Here is a 19185-nt window from a genome sequence, read left to right as displayed (position 1 = left end):
ATGTGGTTGGTGTATCTTCTATCGAGAATGTCTAAGGTCAAAACTAATTTATACTAAAGTGCCGTTAGTATTGGGTCATCCCGACAACAATTATTATGATTCCTCCATTACAGATGGATGGACAGAGCTAATGCATAACGGAATTTAACCTTAGTTACAGCTCGTTCTTGGCATGACTGCAATGGCACTAACGCACATTTCCATACAGCATTTATGCAGCGAATTAACTGGAGGCTGTCACCGAGGGGCCTGCTGATTGTGACTTTAAAGTCTTTTTTATCATAGTGCTCACGTTGGATAGGCCAGGACACACAGCCTAGGGGGTGTACAGTTGCAAGAAAAGAGCTGGGTTTAAAAGAATAAACAATTGAACGTCTTATTTTACCACGTAAGGCCCACTGCTCTGCATAGCTCTTTATCAGAAGCGACCTGCCCACGATTGATAGCGCAATGCAGTAGCTTATCACGTGGAAATTTATACCAGAAAATAATCTTAAGTGCACGTTTGATTGTAAATGTGGAAGGGGAGAAACCGGAGGACCCGGAGAAAACTCCACGTGCAAGACTCCAAGTATACATACGTCAGGGCTGGCATCGAACGCACGACCTCCTGTATACCAGGCGAGGAAGTAAACATCTCTTCACCACGGCGCTGGCTGTTAACATATCAGCTCTGTGTGTCTATGTTGTGTGTCTCTCTCTGTGTGTCTCTGTGTTGTCTCTCTCTCAAATTTAGAAGTTCACTAGGTGTGTGTTTCTACCTGGTGACGGTTGCTTGTGTTGCAATCGAAACGTCGTATTCTATTATTTAATTTATTTTCTTTCTACGTGACTTTACCGAAAGAACCAAAGGGTAATTCCCGCAGTCACGAAAGCTTCAAATCAAGTTTGGATATGCTGTGTTAGACGGCAAGAGTTGGGGAATAATTTGGAACAAGCATAGTCCCATTTAAGTGGCATGCTCGCAGGCAACCCAACCCTTTAACGGTCACATTTGCTTTGAGAGAATAAACCCGTGCGTTGTGGCGCTCGCCCTGATCTGCATGGGCTGCAAGACCGCACGTTAATCCGCACACGTGGGTTACTGCTCGTTGACTCACAATGAAAGGGCGTTTCATAGATTCACTCATGCACACACACACACGACAAAGATCCCCTGTAATATCTTTAACAGATTGTTGGGGCAAGTGCTGTAAGCGAGTAGCAGCCTATGAAGGTCGGTATGGCACACGAGGGGGTGGGTGGCTATCACCACGCCCGGCCGCCTTTGTCTCCCGAGTGGCGATGTTTACACACCGCACCGAGTACTCGTATTGAGGCTGAGTCGACCTAGGAGAAGAGGCTCACGACCGGTTCAGAAAATCGTCACTGGCGTTGGCCGTGAGCAGGAAATCGAACTCTGATAGCCCAGGTCATGTAGCACAGCGTCTCGCTAACTGCTATACTACCGCTCCCCACACACACACACTCGCACACCCCTAAGGTCGTGGAGTGTGCCCCAGATTCAAAGATACCCAGGGTGGCCACGTTGGAGACCCCGGTGGCGTCGTTCGTTAAAAGCCCCTTCCCAATATTCCTCCAAATAGATGTTTGAATGCATATTACCGTAAATAAGTTAAAAACGTCTTGCGTGAACAAAAATTGTGGACAGGAATTTCGAAAAACAAGAGCGTGCAAGTTAAATTTCGATTTAAAGCTTTCGTGACTGCAGGGATTCATCTTCTTGGTTCTTTCGGTAAAGTCACGTAGAATGAAAATAATGATAATATTATTTGAATAAAAATAATAATATTATTTTCATTCTATAATATTATTAGAATGAAAATAATAATAATATTATTTTCATTCTACGTGACTTTACCGAAAAAACCAAGAAAAACAAGAGCGTGCAAGGTTGGCACTTGCGCAGCGCATGACAGACAACGCTCATCACGGAGGGTGGCATCTGCCCACTACGTCCCCTCGCCCCCTCGCCTGGATTTTGGTCGTCGTCTAAATCACTCGGTCGCACGGGGGCACCGACGGCGCCAGTTCTAGCTCGTAGTGACTTCGCCATCGCTCGTCGAGTCCACGCCGAGAGGGGGTCGTCGTCCTTACGGTGTAGGGCGGCAGGCCCTAACCACCCAACGTGCCGTGCCTTTATCACGTGGCCATCGGCCAAGAAGATGTTACACCATGCCGGGTGAAAATTACGCACAATCACGCCAGTGGGTATGTGGTAATTTTTTTTTACTTGTGCATAGCTTTGTTTTAACTTTAACGTCTTAATCTAAATGGGACCACAGTCGTTCATCTCACAGTCATCGTCACTCACCTCCTGCTATGGTTGCCAACCCCTCCCGGATTGGCCAGGGCTCTCTACTGGAATTGGCATCATCCTCTTGGGGAGATGACTCGGGAGTCTATCGGAATTGGTATCGTCCTCCTGGGGAGAGATTTTAATCGGATATTAAAAAAAAATATATATGAATTGCGCGACCAAAAAAAAATCTCCCTGAATAGCTTTAAGTCAAAGAGTTGACGACCCCACTACGCGTTTGAAAAGAAACAACCTTTTAACCACAGCACAGGATCCCAGAGCAGGTGGTTGGAGGCTGCGAGGGCGGATCGCGGGAGGTTGCAGCGTGCGGCTACCATTGCAGCAGCAGCAGCAGCTGCGGGCTTTTTTTCGCCTGGCGCATGGGGAGAGGTTGATTTGATTGCGAGGTGCGGGGTGAGGATCAACCGGCTTGTGCCCACGATGACAGACCCATTTTGATTGCACAACGCAGCATCAATTGTCGATGCTGTTGTGTATATAACCTTTACTGCAGCCCTGCACCCTGGTTCTCAATCGTTACAAAAACAAATGTTTGTTAATGAATACATAGACTTGATGAAACAACGAAGTTGTACGTACGTGCGAGTACTTGATTTGTGTTTTCGACGATTTACCTTCTAAAAAAATATCCGGCCATGTCTCGCACCCCCAGGAAGGGCATCTCTCACCCCCCCCCCCCCCCCCAGGGGTCCATGTAACCATGTTAAGAACCACTGGACTGTCACTGACTACGTCTCTCCCACGGATCCCTCTCCAGCAGTGCTATGTTGTTGTTATTGTCGCGTTCCATGATGCCGTAGGTATGGATTGCAGCTGGGGTCGAGTGAGAGGGGACGCTGGACTGCCATAGAGCTTCCATCAGTGGATAGAGAATGGCCAATGATGGTGGTTGGTACGGTTCTGTGGTATTATGGCGTTCTGTTCACTGTAGAATTCCACAGCGGTTGAGGGCCACCCTTTTTAAATCCTTTATTTTAAGTTCACTTGCTTGCTTGTTTGCGCGCTTACGACCGTGCAAATCTTTCGGTCGTTTTTTAACCCACTTCCCGTGATCCAATCGAGCTGACATTTTGCACACAGACTCGTGCGTGACAATTTATTTTCGTGAAATTTTTTTTCCAAAATGTTCCACTTTTTAGGAATTTTTTTTTTCATATTTAATTTAAAATACCAATGTGATAAAAATGAACCTCTTACTCAAGAAAAACAAATGAATAATAAAATAAAACCGATACCACGCATATACAGGATTTATAGTGAAAAACTTTGTTTTTACAGGTTAATTTTTTAGTCCGTCCGCTGCTGGACACGAGGGCCTCTCCACACCCTTCCTGGGGCAACGGTGTTTGCGTTACCATACTTCACCGTGCCAGTCAGTGCGGCTAGGTGACAAGGGAACGGAGGCAAGCACCAGACGTGGGAGCACAGAAGTGCAGTGCAACAACGGTGGGATTTCCGCACGACTGGCCCTCCTGCCCGCCTCGAAAAACGCGTGGGTGGCGTGGGTGGGTCACGCGCGCACGGCAGCGCCCTCGAGACGACTCCACCACCACCCCTCTCTCCTTCCCACCCCCTGGCTCGCTCGCTCGCCTCCTTCGCTTCCTGAGATCTCTGACGAGACGGGGCACATTCCGGCTGGTGACTTTGCGTGGGGTGGGTGGGGTTGTGGGATTCGTCGGCTGTATTCGTACAGCGCGCCGCACTGTACTGTCGGAGCGTGCAATTATTACAGACCGTGAACTTTACGCTGCAGCGCGCACGGCGGTGGGTGGGTGGGGGGGGTGGCGGAGCGAGTGAATTGGGAGTGCAGGGGTGTGGAGGAAATGGGTCGTCGGTGGTTTGAGGTGGGTCGGTGCGGGCGTGGGCGGACCAGTCCGGCCTGTCGGCGTGGTGCCTGACGAGTCCTCGTGAAGTCGCGCGTGATGGGGCTTGCTGGGGTCTCTAGCCGTGAGCTGTACGAACCCCGTATCCCACCGCACGCACCCATCCGCCCCCACCCCGTGCGGGTGCCGTGATGGCATGCTGAGCGTGACGTTTGTCGGGAAAGTTTCCCCGGGTTGCCGCAGCCTTGTGAAATTTGACCCCAGGGTTTGGACAGTTTTTTTGGAGGTGGGGGGGGTGGGGGCATGGTTGCCAACTTCGTGGTTTTGTTTGCCAGGTCAAAGCTACTTTTTCTGGGATTCCCATGGTAACAAAATGTTGTCGAAGCGACGACCCCGCTAAGCGTGGATCGTCGCGCTCCAAAGCACGTGTACCGACGTTAAGCCATCGTTTGCACGTTCATTGGGCACTGACAAATCGAGCCACTTTGTGACACGAGGACATTGTGTGGATTTAGAAGCGATTCCACCTGTGTCTCAATGATCCTGAATCGCCTCTTCCAAGACGTCTTTCCAGTTTCGAAAAGCAGGACAACTACAGCAACCTCATGGAGTGGCGCATCTCCGGAGTTACTTTCCGCCAGCAGTGGAGTGAAGCGAGCAATTGCAGGGCTGCGCCTCTATCTCCTAACTTTTCATTCAAAGGTTCCTCCTTTGAATGACCGCGTCTCAAGACGCCGCACCCGAGGAGGCGCTTGCCCATCATCTGGGTATTTTGTTTTTATTTGAGGAGGGAATGATGGGTGTAATTCCAGTCTTAAAATGCAATGGTATTCTTTAAAAGCTCTGCTCACACTTTACCTTCGGGCGTTTGCCTTGTGTTACACCTCACTTCACCTCGGAAACGTAATCTTGCCTGCGGTTTGCAATTCGTACACCCCGCTGTCACGGAGTGTGTGTGTGCTGAGCTTCGCTCACACCCTAAGTAGCCAAACCATGCTAATTGGAGGTGCGGGGGGGAAGGTCAACAACTGGTGTGGCGGCGTTTACGTAAGCAAGTTTTCCCTGTGACCAAATCATCCGGGATAAACCCGACCTCGTCACAGCTCGCAAGCTAAGCCGGCTTGAGCCTGGCGAACCTCGTTCAGATTGGGCGACCGCCCTTCACGAGCAGGTGTTAAAGGCTGCGGGGCTGCGTGATGGACGGTAAAGGGCAGAGCAGCACAACTGGACTGTACTTCCATGCTCCCTCCGACTTCATCAATCGGGCACGATGGACCAACGTGGCGAGCGACGGTCAAATAATGCTCACGGAGCGCACGGGCGTGGGGGGGGGGGGGGAGGCTGTCATCCAGCAGCGGATTGCACAAAACGAACTGGGCTGTAAATGTTTGAGCCGCGTATGAGCGGACGTGAACGAGCGTGGGCACGTCCACTCCCCTGTCGTTACGAGAGCCTTCATGAACGAAATTGTCTACGGTGGCTCTCACTCCGAGCCAGTGCCAAGGCTTCATTCCAGTCAGGGTCCGTCCGAGAGGGCGGCTAGGAAAATATTTCCACGCCCGGCACACCGCATCCAGATTGTCATCCGGCTGCGTGGCTACTCCAGGGCGCCACGGTGGCTAGGAGATGTTAACTACCTCGCCCGGTATACAGGAGGACGTGGGTTCAATCCCGACCCTGATGCCTGTTGTAAATATTTGGAGTTTGCGTGTCTCTCTCATCATCATCACCACGGTTTTTAGGAGATGTTAACTACCTCGCCTGGTATACAGGAGGTCGTGGGTTCGATCCCGACCCTGATGCATGTTGTATATTTGGAGTTTGCGTGTCTCTCATCATTATCACGGTGGCTCGGAGATGTTAACTACATCGCCTGGTATACAGGAGGACGTGGGTTTGATCCCGACCCTGATGCCTGTTGTCTTTTTGGAGTTTGCGTGTCTCCCTCCCCGTGATCGTGTGGAATTTTCTCCGGGTCCTCCGGTTTTTCCCTCCACAATTAGAATCAAGGCGCGTTTAGAGTGTTTGACTGCTAGAAATGTCCGCATGATGATAAGCCACTTGGTTGAGCTATCATCTGTGGCCAGTTCACTTCTGAAAAAGATCTACATAGCTCAGGAGTCCTTACCGGTTAAAATAAAAAGTTTCGTTTAGCACTAACAACGGTGATGGCGAATTCACATTTGGAGTCTCGAGTGCGCACAACCTGTGAGGACGTTGTCGTCCCCTCAATCTCTTCATCTGGCCCACAGCTCTCGCGAGGTTCGCCTGCGAGCGACGGACGAACCCGAAATTATTCCACGAGAAAAGTCAGGCCCTGATCGTGCGCGCGTCCGTCCCTTCCCCCTCTGCGCGTCGTGCCGCAGGATCTCACCCAGACCCTCGCCCCCGCTTCGTCGGCGCGTCCCGACGGCCGCGCCAATGGGGGAGATCGAGGGCACGTACCGGCGCGTGGACCCGGCCGAAGCGGCCAGGGGGAAGCCCACGCCGGTCCGAGCCACGCGGTCGGACGAGTCGGCCGCGGAGACCCACGGGAACCTGCTGCCCATCACCGTGCGCCTCCTGGATGACACGGAGAAGATCTTCGACGTGCCGGTGAGTACCCGTCCCCCCGGCGTGCCAAAGCGACGGTCTCGCCGCTGGATGTTACCGCTGGGTGGAGACCGCGAACCGGGGGGGGGGGGGGGGTTGTTTGAAAATATTTAGCCCAGACCGGTCAGTGCCCCGGGGTAGCTTTGTTGCTGGTCGTGTCCGGGAATTGATGCCTGGCCACCAGGCTTCATTGCATAGCGCGCGGGCCGCCATGCTGTCACTCTACCGCAAGCCAAATTTTAGTCGAGGTTTGTAAGGCTTTAACAAAAAAAAGAAAATCTCGATCAAATTTCGATTTAAAGCTTTCGTGACTGCAGGGATTCATCTTCTTGGTTCTTTCGGTAAAGTCACGTAGAAGGGAAATAATAAAATAATAAAAATAAAACATAATAAAATAATTCTCACGACGTTTCGACCACAACGCAAGCAGCCGTCCTCAGGTGAAGAACAAGTCTTTCGGCTGCTTGCGTTGTGGCCGAAACGTTGTGAGAATTATTTTATTATGTTTTATTTTTATTATTTTATTATTTCCCTTCTACGTGACTTTACCGAAAGAACCAATAATAAAAATCTCGATCATTTAATATTCATCCCTGTGAACCCCTTATCAGTGCCCTACCTTATTACAGACCAATTCAGACCTTATTGGTCACCCCGTGCCCCTTATGAATCTCAACGTTCATCCTACAAAGTCCCATCACAAGGGAGAAACACAAACGAATAAAACATGCAACACACAGTCGGCTGTTTTAGCAGGCAGACGTGTCACTGCACGAGGTGACAACCTTGGTTTTCTGGTCAGTGCCACTGTTGTCTTTTCCATAATCTGTTATCACCGAAATAAGAATTGGGATCTACGGATGAGATGCGCCACTTTGCAAACATAAATGATCATTACGTGCAAACGTACTCATGTGCGAGCGTCCGGATTTATCCGCCTGTTGTATAGACGGACGTTCAGTTATCGTAGAAGCATTTTTCCTCTTCTCGGGTTACCTAAAGGTATCTTTAGCCGATTTAATGTGTTTACAAATTCTAATTCTAACTTTAACTGGCATGCGAACAATTCTAAACATAACCGGTGTCCCAACGTGGGTTTCTTCTTTTCAATGCACACATTCACTTGCGTGTGTGCGCGCGCCTGACTGCCGCTCGAACAGTTACTCCTACACGTGAGATGTAGGCGCGTGCAGGGATAGGGTGATCACCTTGTCCCAACAGCAATTGGCAATGATGATGATGATGTATGCACGTGTGTTGAGCTTCTTTTCGCACCTTAAGTAGCCAACCGTGCTAATCGGAGGTGCCGGGGTAAGAACAACAAACTAAACGTCAAAAAGTAGTGATAAAGAAGTGAGTTTTCCATCTAGAGAGAATTCGTTTTCAATTGATGGGTCGGGGTGCATGGTTGATGATGGGGTGCAGCTTGTAGGTTGGGGATAGAACTTGGCAGGAAACCGTTGTGAGATTTAATCAGGAAGAGGTGGAGGCTGTGATGGTCAGGGGCCGGTGCGCATGATGGAGGAGGGCAGATCGCCGACACTGGCATTAAAGTGGCACCCAGAGGTCAGAGACTTGGGTGAAGACCCAAAGCCAGATGGTGGGACACTCCTAGCAGACATTGTGGGGTTCTGTACTGGATCTAGCAGAAGGAAGGAAGCGATGGCTAGGTGCGCTGGCATCAACGGAATTGGTGGCGATGACCTCTTGACGACCTCTCGGTGCCCCCCCCCCCAGTCACCCTTGCCGCGTGCTACGCTCGCATCTGGCTTTCGCAGTCGTCAGGTGCAGCAGATTGGGAGGCAATCCCGGGTGACCTGTGTGCGCCATTAGCTTGAGGCAAGCTCGCAATCCAGCGCAGACGATTATAATTGCCGCAGTCCTCCTTGCACGTAAATCCCAGGCGGTTGTGGGGGGGAAAAAAATGATCTTCCCCGTTTTTTCATTGTCCGAGCCCGTCTGCCGTTACGTAGCGACGGTCGTGTTGAGGTCCTGTTCTTACCCAGTGATTCCTGACAACACTTGCACCTACGCCTACCCTGGCATCGTTTCTGTTGACTGGATCGAAGCTGTGGGTAACCCAGAACCTTGTCACCATTACGTGGAAAGACCTGTGACCGTACTTCACCACGCTGGTCCAGTGTGGTTTAATGCACATGGCGGGCACGGCATGAGGAGGCCTTCATCAAAGGGGGCCCATACATCATGATACATTTCTATTTTTTTTTCGAAACAGATTTTGGCTCGGCACTTCCACGTAAAGTCTAGCGGCAGCAATGACAACATCGGGCAGTTTCGTGAGCTTAACTGCACTGCTTTGGTGACCACGAAAAACAAAACCCCATTAAGACCACACCCAGAGAAAAATCCCCCAAGAGCGAGTTGAGTGACGCTGCCGTGACAGCCCCCGGAGTGGTGTCTGCACACGACCCTCACCACGTTCATCTCCCCACCCCCAGAGGTCGCAAACGGGTTTTGATTCCTTACCCGTACCCGTACCCGGCCGCACCAGGGTCGCAAATGGGTACCCGTACCCGGCCGGGTATCCCGGGTACGGGTACTCGTTCCCTACCCGTACCCTACCCGAAATGAGTGACATACGGCTACTCACCAGTGACTCAAGGCCTACCCGTACCCGTACCCGGCCGCACCAGGGTCGCAAACGGCTACCCGTACCCGGCTGGGTACGGGTAGCCGGGTATCGGGTAGGGTACGGGTATCGGGTACCCGGTTGCGACCTCTGCCCACCCCGCATTGACCCCGCCCAAGCCACCAGAGGGAGTTGCTTTTCTCGTGTTGTTCCTGGCCCGTTCAATAAGGGGGGTGGGTCAAGGTCACGGCACGCGTCTCGGAGGCGCAGCGATGGGAAGGGGGCACGGATTGAGGAACGAGCGCGAAGGTCAGGAGACCAACAACTTTAGCCGTCGGGAAAAGTTCATGCTGGGCTTGGGTCAGGGACGCATCGTCAGACGAGACTGGACGATGACCAGTGGGCAGTGACTAACGATGGCGTAGCCGCGAAAATGTGGAAGATGCACGCGGGCGCGTCCGGCGCGGAGATGGAGCGGTGAAATCGGCTCGTGTGTTTGGAGCTCATCAGCATCATCACGATCAATGGGCAGATAGCCCCGTAGGTTTCCGCTGCACATTTTCGTCAGTTGTTTCCACTTTCATCTGGGAACTAGATGGATTGTTACATCGTGAGACCGTGAGAGATTGCGGATGACTTGGGGGGAGGCCTTCACCCAGCAGTGGATAGATCATGGCTACTAATAATGATGACGATGAGTGCCCTTAGAGTTACAGTGGTAACGGTCAGTCCTTGTTGTGTCAGGAGTTGAGGCGGTTTGTCGCATGTTAAGCATGCGAGAGTCAAGGACGACATTAGCCTTCAGCAATAAAAAACTTTGAAGTTATGGCCAGCAGTGAATCTCTCAATTGGATGAACAGAGCCCAGCTCAGAGTAGACGTGCCTATTCGCGGCTTCAGCTGGAGGGATATGATAAATGTGGAGACTATTTTCCAGCCTGCGGTTTTCTCCTCGGTGTTAAAGATAAAAAAAAGTCAAAGTCAGAGGTGCGGCCTTGCTGTGACTTGCTCACGCGCGAAACTGTTGGTGTATAAAAATACACATTTCTGTTTAAAGATTCGTGAGGAATGAAACCTCAAAAAAAGCACGGTAATTTTTTTGACGAAAATGTCATATAGAGTATATGTAAAATAATAACTGTATGCTTTCAGTGTAGATGCATGTATGCAAAGATATCACATTGACGCGCGAAGGATTACTTGAATAAAATTAAGTTAACAAGGAAAATGAGGAAAACTCGTGTTGGGAGAGGCCCTGCAGAGGGTAGCTTGGTCTTATCTTCCACACTGGTCTCTGACAATCTTGGCAACGACAGGGTTACCCCACACTTTATCCCACCGCACGAGACCTGCCGATCGAAAGAAACTCGCGCCCCCCCACCCCCGTTGTTTCAACAGCCGCGGCACCGAGAGGTCGACCGAACTTGCTACCCAAGTGCCCCCCTTACAATTTTACACGTATATATTATAGAACGTATTATATTACATGACGTATGCCTACTATAATCACCCATGAATGTCATTAACGCTCGTGACGTCACTCCACATCGACCATCCCCCCTCATTAATAATTATGAGCAAGTGACGTCACTCCACATGGAGCACCCTCCCCTCATTAATAATCATGAGTGGGTGACGTCACTCCACATGGGGGGTGGGGCGAGGCGCCTCCTCCCCCCTCCTCGGCGTCAACTCACAACCCTCACTACAATGACGTCATCACGTGATCTCCGTAACGCTGTTGAGACATCAAAGTAAAAAGGACGTCACGATGAACAAGGGATTATAACCTTTAAATGAAATAGCTCTGTGTCACCGCACCCTTACGAATTGCACACGCACTGATGCAATGAATATCACGTCGAGGGCTGCTTTTCACTTGCAAGTTTTAGATTTACTGCAATACACCCGTCCTTGGACGGGCAAAAGGCAAGGCTCGTCTATTTTATAACCACTGCTGAAAACCAATAATTAGGCCGCAAGTTCAGGGTCCAATGGAGGCTGCCGAGGTGTGTCCCTGGGATCGGGCGGATGTGTGCGTGTGTGTGCGCGTTTGTCTGTGTGCGCGACGAACCCCACAACCCGAGTTCGATTCCCACTCACGGCGGCCACCTCTCTGCTGATCCTGGGCCTCCCCTAGGTCGACTTAGCCTCAAGTGAGTACCTGGTGCGATGTGTAAAAACATCGCCGCTGGGGAGACAAAGGCGGCCGGGTGTGGTGCTGGCCACCCACCCCCTCGTGTGCTGTGCCGGCCTTTATAGGTACTCGCTAAAAGCACTTGCCCCTACGGTCTGTTCAGGCTATACAGGGGAGCTTTGTCTTGTGGCTCTGTAGCGACACTGTAAATAAGGGGGCCCTTCAGTGTTGGGACCTCAAGTTACAACATTTGTTAGCCCCAGCTTTACTTGGCGCACGAAAGTCTGTTTTCTTGCACTCTTATTTCACCTCGTGATTTATTTTCAGTGTACGGCAATGTAGAATTGCATTGGCTTCACTTTGAGAGGCGGGAAGAGTTGACGCGCGGACGACTGAACATCGGCACGTTCATCGGAATCGGAATGTTTGATTATACCTGAGGAATCCGATGAGCTGTAAAGCTCTTTCACAGTGGGCTTGGGCAATGTCCGACGGTTAGAAACGATGACCGATTGGTTGCAGCCCAAGGATGGAACGCGCTCGAGAGCACCTTCACCGAGGAGGAGACGGAGCAATGAAATCGCCTCCCGGGGAGGATTGTTGTAGCTCGCCATCGCGAGAGAAACCAGCGATGGCTTTTGGGAGGGGGGGGGGCCTTCATCCAGCAGTGGATTGAACACAGCTGATTGATGACGACGACGATGAGTAGTGCGTTTGGCAGTCCCTTGCTAAGGGCGGGACATTTGTTTGAAGCCACGCTGGGTGATGGCATGCAACCAGTGGAGCTCTTTCAGTAGCGATAAGAGACCTTCCTCTGTGCCGATGGCTCTTGGCGTTCATTTGCGAATGATTGCGAGCGACGGATTACGCGATGCCTCCCGGAAGGGTCGCCTTGTGACAGACGTTCGCTGTGCAGTTGTTGTTGTTGTGGTGGGGGGGGTGGGAGGGAGGAAGGGAGGAGCCCCCCCCCCCACCCCCGAGGAATAACGTGCACATTGGAAGTGTCGTCACGCAAATTCATCCACACTCGTTCACTGAAGCGGCGAGAGTCCTGCGGCCATCGGGGCAATGCCAGTGCGGAGGAGGAGGAGGAGATGATGATGTTGGGCGGCCACGTGTGTAATTTAAAACTGTGCCCGCAGCTCCAAGCAAGAATCCCAATCATTTCTAGGGGTGAGTGCCCTCTCCTCCTCCTCCTACCTGTGGTGGAGTGCGGTCTAAACTCGCCAGAGATTGAATAAGTCAGGGGTGGGGACCGTCCGGCCCGCGGGCCGTGTAAGGCCCGCAAAAAATATTTGGCAGTTCCAGCCATCACATTAGGGTTGAGTTAATTAAAATGTTTGACCGAGTATAACAGGCTAATCTTTAAGTTGATAAATTTGTATGGCCCGCGAATGATGTTATAAATGTCCAAATGGCCCTTGGCAGAAAAAAGGTTCTCCCCACCCCTGGTGTAAGTCGATGCTGGCGGCGTGCGGGATCACCCTTTAGAGAACGCCCCTCGGAGCAGAATCGCTGTGGACTGCTGGCGGCACCCAGGCACCGTGCCGAGAGTGGAGAGAGGTGGACAACAACACGGGAAACGCCTTCGGATTCGAGCGTGGATGTCGGGCCTGCAGGACCCCCCCCCCCTCTCCCGGCCCCTTCCCCAAAGGATAGAACAAACTTTGTTCTGGAAATAGTAAAATGAAACGCAATTATCGGCACGGACAAAAAAAGTGTTCCGATCCAGCTACTCCACGAGGTCTCGTAACAAATCACAACAGGATGAGAGAGAGAGAAAAAAACGAAGAGCAGTGCGTGAAAGAGACAGTGTGTGTGTGTGTGCGAGGTGGTGTAGCGGTTATCGCACTGCACTTCGAACCCGGCCGCCTGAGTTTGATTTCCACTCACGGTCAACACACCGTCTGCGAGGACCCGGCCCAGCGTGTGCTCTCGGTTTGCTCGTGCGATTACGCTTGTGTGTGTTTTTTTTATTCTTTCAGTTTGCTTCCCACCCCCCCTCCCAGTATGTGCGGTTCCAATTCCGAATTGTAGCGTTTGCTTTACAGAACGGTTAAGTTCCAGCAGCTCTCCGATGCATTGTCAGGTCGTTATGTAGGTTGAACTTCTTTCGCTCAGTACGCGGCCAACTGTGGTAGTCGGAGGTGTGGGGTAAGGACAACAAACTAAACACTAAAAATTGTGCTAAAGAAACTAGTTTTCAATTTGGTTTTTAAAGTACATAGTTCCAATAGCTTCCTAATATCGAAAGGAAGAGCGTTCCAGACGGCCGGAGAAGTGCATGTGAAAGCACACGATACGGTGAGCGTCTTTGTTCGATGGCTCGCTAAAAGTCGCTGCTGCGTGGTTGACCGGAGTCCGCGTGATGATTATTATGCTCCTTGACAAGATCGCTCCACGTCCTGGCAGCTTTTCCAATCGGTACCCGGACAAAAAAACAGCCTCTCCAGCCCGTGGTGAGACGGAATGTGGGACATTGCGCCGAACAGGGTGCGAGACGACCCAGAAACACACTGGACAGCTGTCTACGGCGCAACTGTAAAAATATGCGTATATGTATTAATGCCATAATTTTCCGACTGCCCATTCAAATTAAGTGTCAAAATGTTTTCCTGGCATTTCAAAGTCCCCCCCCCCCCGCTCCAGCGGTAACAGGTAAAATGATCATTGAACGTATCTTTTGTGTGTCTGTCGGGGAGCGTTGCTGTAATTTCTTTGTTGTCGTATGTTTGCCTCATTTAAATAACAATACGTAATAAGTGCACAGTTACGCACGATGGGGTATTTTTTTTTTAAGATCTTAAGGATATTTGGTGTGTGCCTCCCAAAAGGATGACTTAATAATTTTGCAGAAGCTCCCGAAGCCCGATTGTCTGGCCAATTAGTGAGTGGGCATCTGCACAATATTAATTCACCACAAACCTCTCTGCCCGTATCCTCTGGGGTATTTGCGACTGCAATTTATAATGGAGAGCATCGCTCAACCGCTCGGGTGGAAAGAAAAAACCCCAATATGATTATACATTTTTTGACGCCAATTTAAGTATGATGATGATTATGACGACGATGCAAAACCATTACAAAATCCGCGCGACACGGAAACGAGGCGACCGGTATAAGAATCCATCTGCCCGGCTGCGATCGCCAGCGTTGCCAAGCAATCGCATTTAATATCCGTGTTTATTAAACGGGGTTCGCATGCATAAGTAACACGCATCGTCCTCATTGACTACCCCCCCCCCCCCACAGTGTGTCCGCGCTCCACACACCCACCCCTGCTCCTCCGTCCGTCTGTCGCTCGCGGTCGAACCTCGCGAGAGCTGTGGGCCAGATGAAGAGATTGAGGGGATGACAACGTCCTCACTAGTTGTGCGAACTCGAGAGGAGAGACTCCAAATGTGAATTCGCAGTTACCGTCGTTAGTGCTGAACGAAACATTTTTATTTTACCCGGTAAGGACCCCTGAGCTACGTAGGCCTTTTTCAGAAGTGACCTGGACACGGATGGTAGCTCAGCCAAGTGGCTTATGATCATGCGGAAATTTCTAGCAGGAACCAAATAATCTAAACGCACGTTGATTCTAAATGTGGAGGGGAAAACCCGGAGGACCCGGAGAAAAATCTACTCGACCCACGAAGAGAATGTGCAAACTTCAAATATTCAGGCGTCGGGGTCTGGATCGAACCCACGACCTCCTGCACAACAGGCGAGGTTTTTTTACGAGGAGTCATGTTTGCATAGACCACAATACCTGCAGTCATAATGCAAACAAAAAACACAACTCTGATAATGTATGCATTGTCCTTGAAGTTGATTGGTCCACACCCGAGACAGCTTTCCTTAGAGCCTAGTCTCACATGGGTTGGACCAGATGACACCAAAAGGCGCACAACTCAAAGACAATGCACCATCAGAGTATGAGAGCTCGGGGTAAGCATTTACACCATTGGTACCTCATTTGCCAGTAAAAAATATGATAATTGTTTTTTTTACACTTTTATCTGGTGTCAGTTTTGTTGCCAGATAAAAGGGTAAAAAACCAATTATCATATTTTTTACTGGCAAATGAGGTACCAATGGAGCAGGCGAGGTAGTTAACATCTCGCTACCACGGCGCCCCATTACTTCATCATCATCATCACATGAGCTGATGTTGTCACTCCCAATATCGATGAGGTCTCCCCAAGCCACCGCCATCTCTCGCAGGCACGCGATGCAACAATGCATGAAGTGTCTGCACACGAGCTGATTTTGATCGCTCCATCTCGGCGATGGACGTATCCTCTGGGAGGCGTTCCCTCGCTTTGCTGCCACTCCGTCGTTAGTCTCGACCGTGGGTCAATCGTCCCTTCTAGCCGTTCGCTGCCCAAGCCCACTTAGGCTTCTGAACGGTCAGAATGATAATAGCCCTTCTCGGTGAAGAGGCAAGGAGTTCATCTTCTTGGTTCTTTCGGTAAAGTCACGTAGAAGGGAAGTAATAAAATAATAAAAATAAAACATATTTTATTATGTTTTAAAACATATTTTATTATGTTTTATTTTTATTATTTTATTACTTCCCTTCTACGTGACTTTACCAAAAGAAACAAGAAGATGAATCCCTGCAGTCACGAAAGCTTTAAATCGAAAAAGGCAAGGAGTTGGTAAAACATTCCAGGAGAGCATCTTTTTGCAAAATATGTTCGTTGATTTTATGAGGCTCCCCTGAATAAACGATGTTATTCATCATCGTCATCAGCCATGGCCGATCCACTGCTGGACGAAGGCCCCTCCCCCCAAGCCTTTGCAAACTCTCCCTGGTCCCACGATGCACCATCTGATCTCATCGCTCCATCTCTCCGGCAGACGTACTCCAGGGCGCGCGCTCCCCTCCCTCAGCTGGCACTCTGTTGTGACTCTATTAAAAGTGCAATGTTTATAACCGTTGTTATTCTTGGTTCTTTCGGTAAAGTCACGTAGAAGGGAAATAATGAAATAATATAAATATGAAACAATAAAAATTCTCGCGACGTTTCGACTGCAACACAAGCAATCCTCATCAGGTGTGAAATCCACTTTTTTCAAATTATCTTGCTGTGGATTTCACACCTGATGATGATTGCTTGTGTTGCAGTCGAAACGTCGTGAGAATTGTTATTGTTTCATATTAATATTATTTTATTATTTCCCTTCTACGTGACTTTACCGAAAGAACCAAGAATATGAATCCCTGCAGTCACGAAAGCTTTAAATCAAAATTTATAACTGTTGTTATTACAGTACTATCGATAATAACGTTTAAAAAAATTCCCTCGCCATCTTGCCCTACAAATACTGTACAAAGCTCGAGTTGGAAGGAAAGCGACCCAAAAAAGAAAAGCAAGCAGTGAAGATGTTGCCAGCACTGTTCACGGCCGATTGAACAGTCCGATGTTTGCGAGAGCTGGCGTGCCAGATGGCAAAAGGACTCCTAATTATGTCCGCCCGTTTAAAGGAACAATGTTTCATCGTGAGCATGTGACCCGGCGGGTAGCGCTATGGGGATTATCCTTGGCGTTAACGCTGGGCTTAGGTCCAAACCCCATAACTGCTTTAATTAATAAATAATATATATTTATGCAGGTGCCCCTCGATTTACGAAAGGGATGCGTTCATGAATGCATCCCTTTCATATGGCTTTTCCCATTGATTACATTTTCGGACAGTCATTCAAACTCTGCTCCTAACCTAAAAACATACACCTATATCACTTTTTACAATACGAAAAGAATGATCACGAACGTAAATATGAAATCTTCTTGGTTCTTTCGGTAAAGTCACGTAGAAGGGAAGTAATAAAATAATACAAATAAAACATAATAAAATTATTCTCACGACGTTTCGGCCACAACGCAAGCAGCCGTCCTCGGGTGAAGAATGAAACACCACCAAGCTTGGAGCGTATATTTAAGCTGGGTTATTAATTCCCTTCTACGTGACTTTACCGAAAGAATCAAGAAGATGAATCCCTGCAATCACGAAAGTTTTAAATCGTAAATATGAAAACTTTCGAATAATAATGAATCGAAAGCAAAAATAGTTAACTTTTTCCGGTGGAGTCGCCAAAAATATCTGCCGGCATGTTGGGATGGCTGGACAGGTGGTGTCGACACGTTGCGCTTCAGGGACGCTGTCGAGGATGGATGGCGCAGACTCCTGGGTGGCTTCTCGTTTGACGGTCTCGCGGCGCGTTGCCGCAGCGCCAACTCGCAGACGTGGAGATTTGATTTCGTAAATCGAAAAGGGTGCCACAATCGCGTTAACGCAAAGATGTCGTAAACCGAGGGGGCGTTCCTGTAAATATCGTATCGGATAAAAATCCAAAAGCCTTTTTGTCAGTCGATGAAGGCCCGTGTCACAGTCATGTGGCTTGTTTGACCCCGCCTCACCGTGCTAGCCAACATCTGGCGGTTCAGCCATGGTGTGGAAGTAAGCCAGAATATGCTGATGAAACGCCGTGTGTAGAAACCGGTGCAGATTTGAACCAACGCAGTCAAACGTATTCACTCCCAGAAGGCCTTGTTGTTTACGGGAAGTGTTTAAAAAAAAAGGCTTTTATTTTCTGCACGGACGGGACAGATGCATCTGTCGACTTTATTTATTTTGTTGCTGATATTCTCCACATCGACGCCAATTAATATTTTCTCTTGCTGTGTGTGTGAGGATCCCTAGGCTGCCATGGACGTGTCATACGTGGCATGTGCATTAACCTCACGCCCAAGCGAGTGTCGCAGAAAAGACAAATATCGCTAATTAAATATTTCACCTGGATATAATCTCTCCGGGATGTAACTTCTCATTTGGAAGGGTGTCCGAGGTGCTAATTAACACGCAGGAGACACTTTGTGACAACGTGTACAAACATTTTTTAATATATAACCAATACGTTTATACAGTAAATATCACACCCGGTCGAACACATCTATAAATACATCTAATCACAACGCACGAGCGCAAATCGCCGGTTTTCGTGCAAACTAATGTTCTCTCGCTGTCGCATTCTCAAAATGTGTTGCGGCGCGAGCGTGCGGGTAACCAAAGGGTTAAGCGAGTCGAGGATGGCGGCACCTTTCAGTTTGCCTCGGAGATGCATGTGTCCCGTCGAGGACCGTGGGCCCTCATTTGAAACTTGCCATCTCATTAGCTTTGCTTTCTCTCATTTATTTCGCGTCGGTCTCTCGCTGCCGTGCGTGACGTGGTCCCTGCCGCCAAACTTTCAACGCTCCGACCGAGCGCTGTCTCGGATGGACTTTCTGTTGAACCGCCTCCGCCGCTCCTCAATGGGATGTTTGTCTCGGTGGCGCCTGCCGTAATGGATTGGAATTCGCCTCCCCCTTCCCTTCCCATCATCAACCCCTCACTCCCATTCCACCCCTAACTCCCGCTCACAATCCACAAGCACGGCGGCCCCGGCTTTAGGGGAAGGGGGGGGGTGGTACTTGAATAACGCTCCGCAGAGGTTTGCGGCTGGAGAGAGAGCGGGTGAGCGAGAGAGGGTGGCACAATCGCGGCCCTGTGTCCCACAAACAGCCATCGCTATTCTGGAGCCTGGAAACGCGTCTAAAAATACGGCGATTGCCGAGGTGCAATGTGCAGTTTCGAATAGGGCCCTGTCCTGTTTTTTTCTCTCCAGGATCTCGCCCTCTCGTCGAGCCAGCTGCGGTCCTGGGAAATGTGTAACTCTTCCCGGAGCGTTAATAGTC

At 49.9% G+C, this 19185-nt stretch overlaps 1 protein-coding gene across 1 annotated transcript in view; it reads left to right on the top strand.

Moving 5' to 3' along the window:
• LOC144732519 (FERM, ARHGEF and pleckstrin domain-containing protein 1-like) overlaps positions 1-19185 on the top strand; it is a 101954-nt gene that overhangs the window by 14029 nt on the left and 68740 nt on the right. Inside the window, 2 exon segments of the mRNA XM_078613926.1 lie at positions 3599-3766; positions 6510-6738. Of these exon segments, the coding sequence (XP_078470052.1) occupies positions 6565-6738 (174 nt within the window). The 5' untranslated portion in view covers positions 3599-3766; positions 6510-6564.

Source organism: Lampetra planeri, chromosome 43 (assembly GCF_965212315.1).
Source record: "Lampetra planeri chromosome 43, kcLamPlan1.2.h2, whole genome shotgun sequence".
NCBI lineage: Eukaryota > Metazoa > Chordata > Hyperoartia > Petromyzontiformes > Petromyzontidae > Lampetra > Lampetra planeri.
Note: the sequence above shows the minus strand (reverse complement) of the source record. Positions and strands in the feature narration are given on the sequence as shown.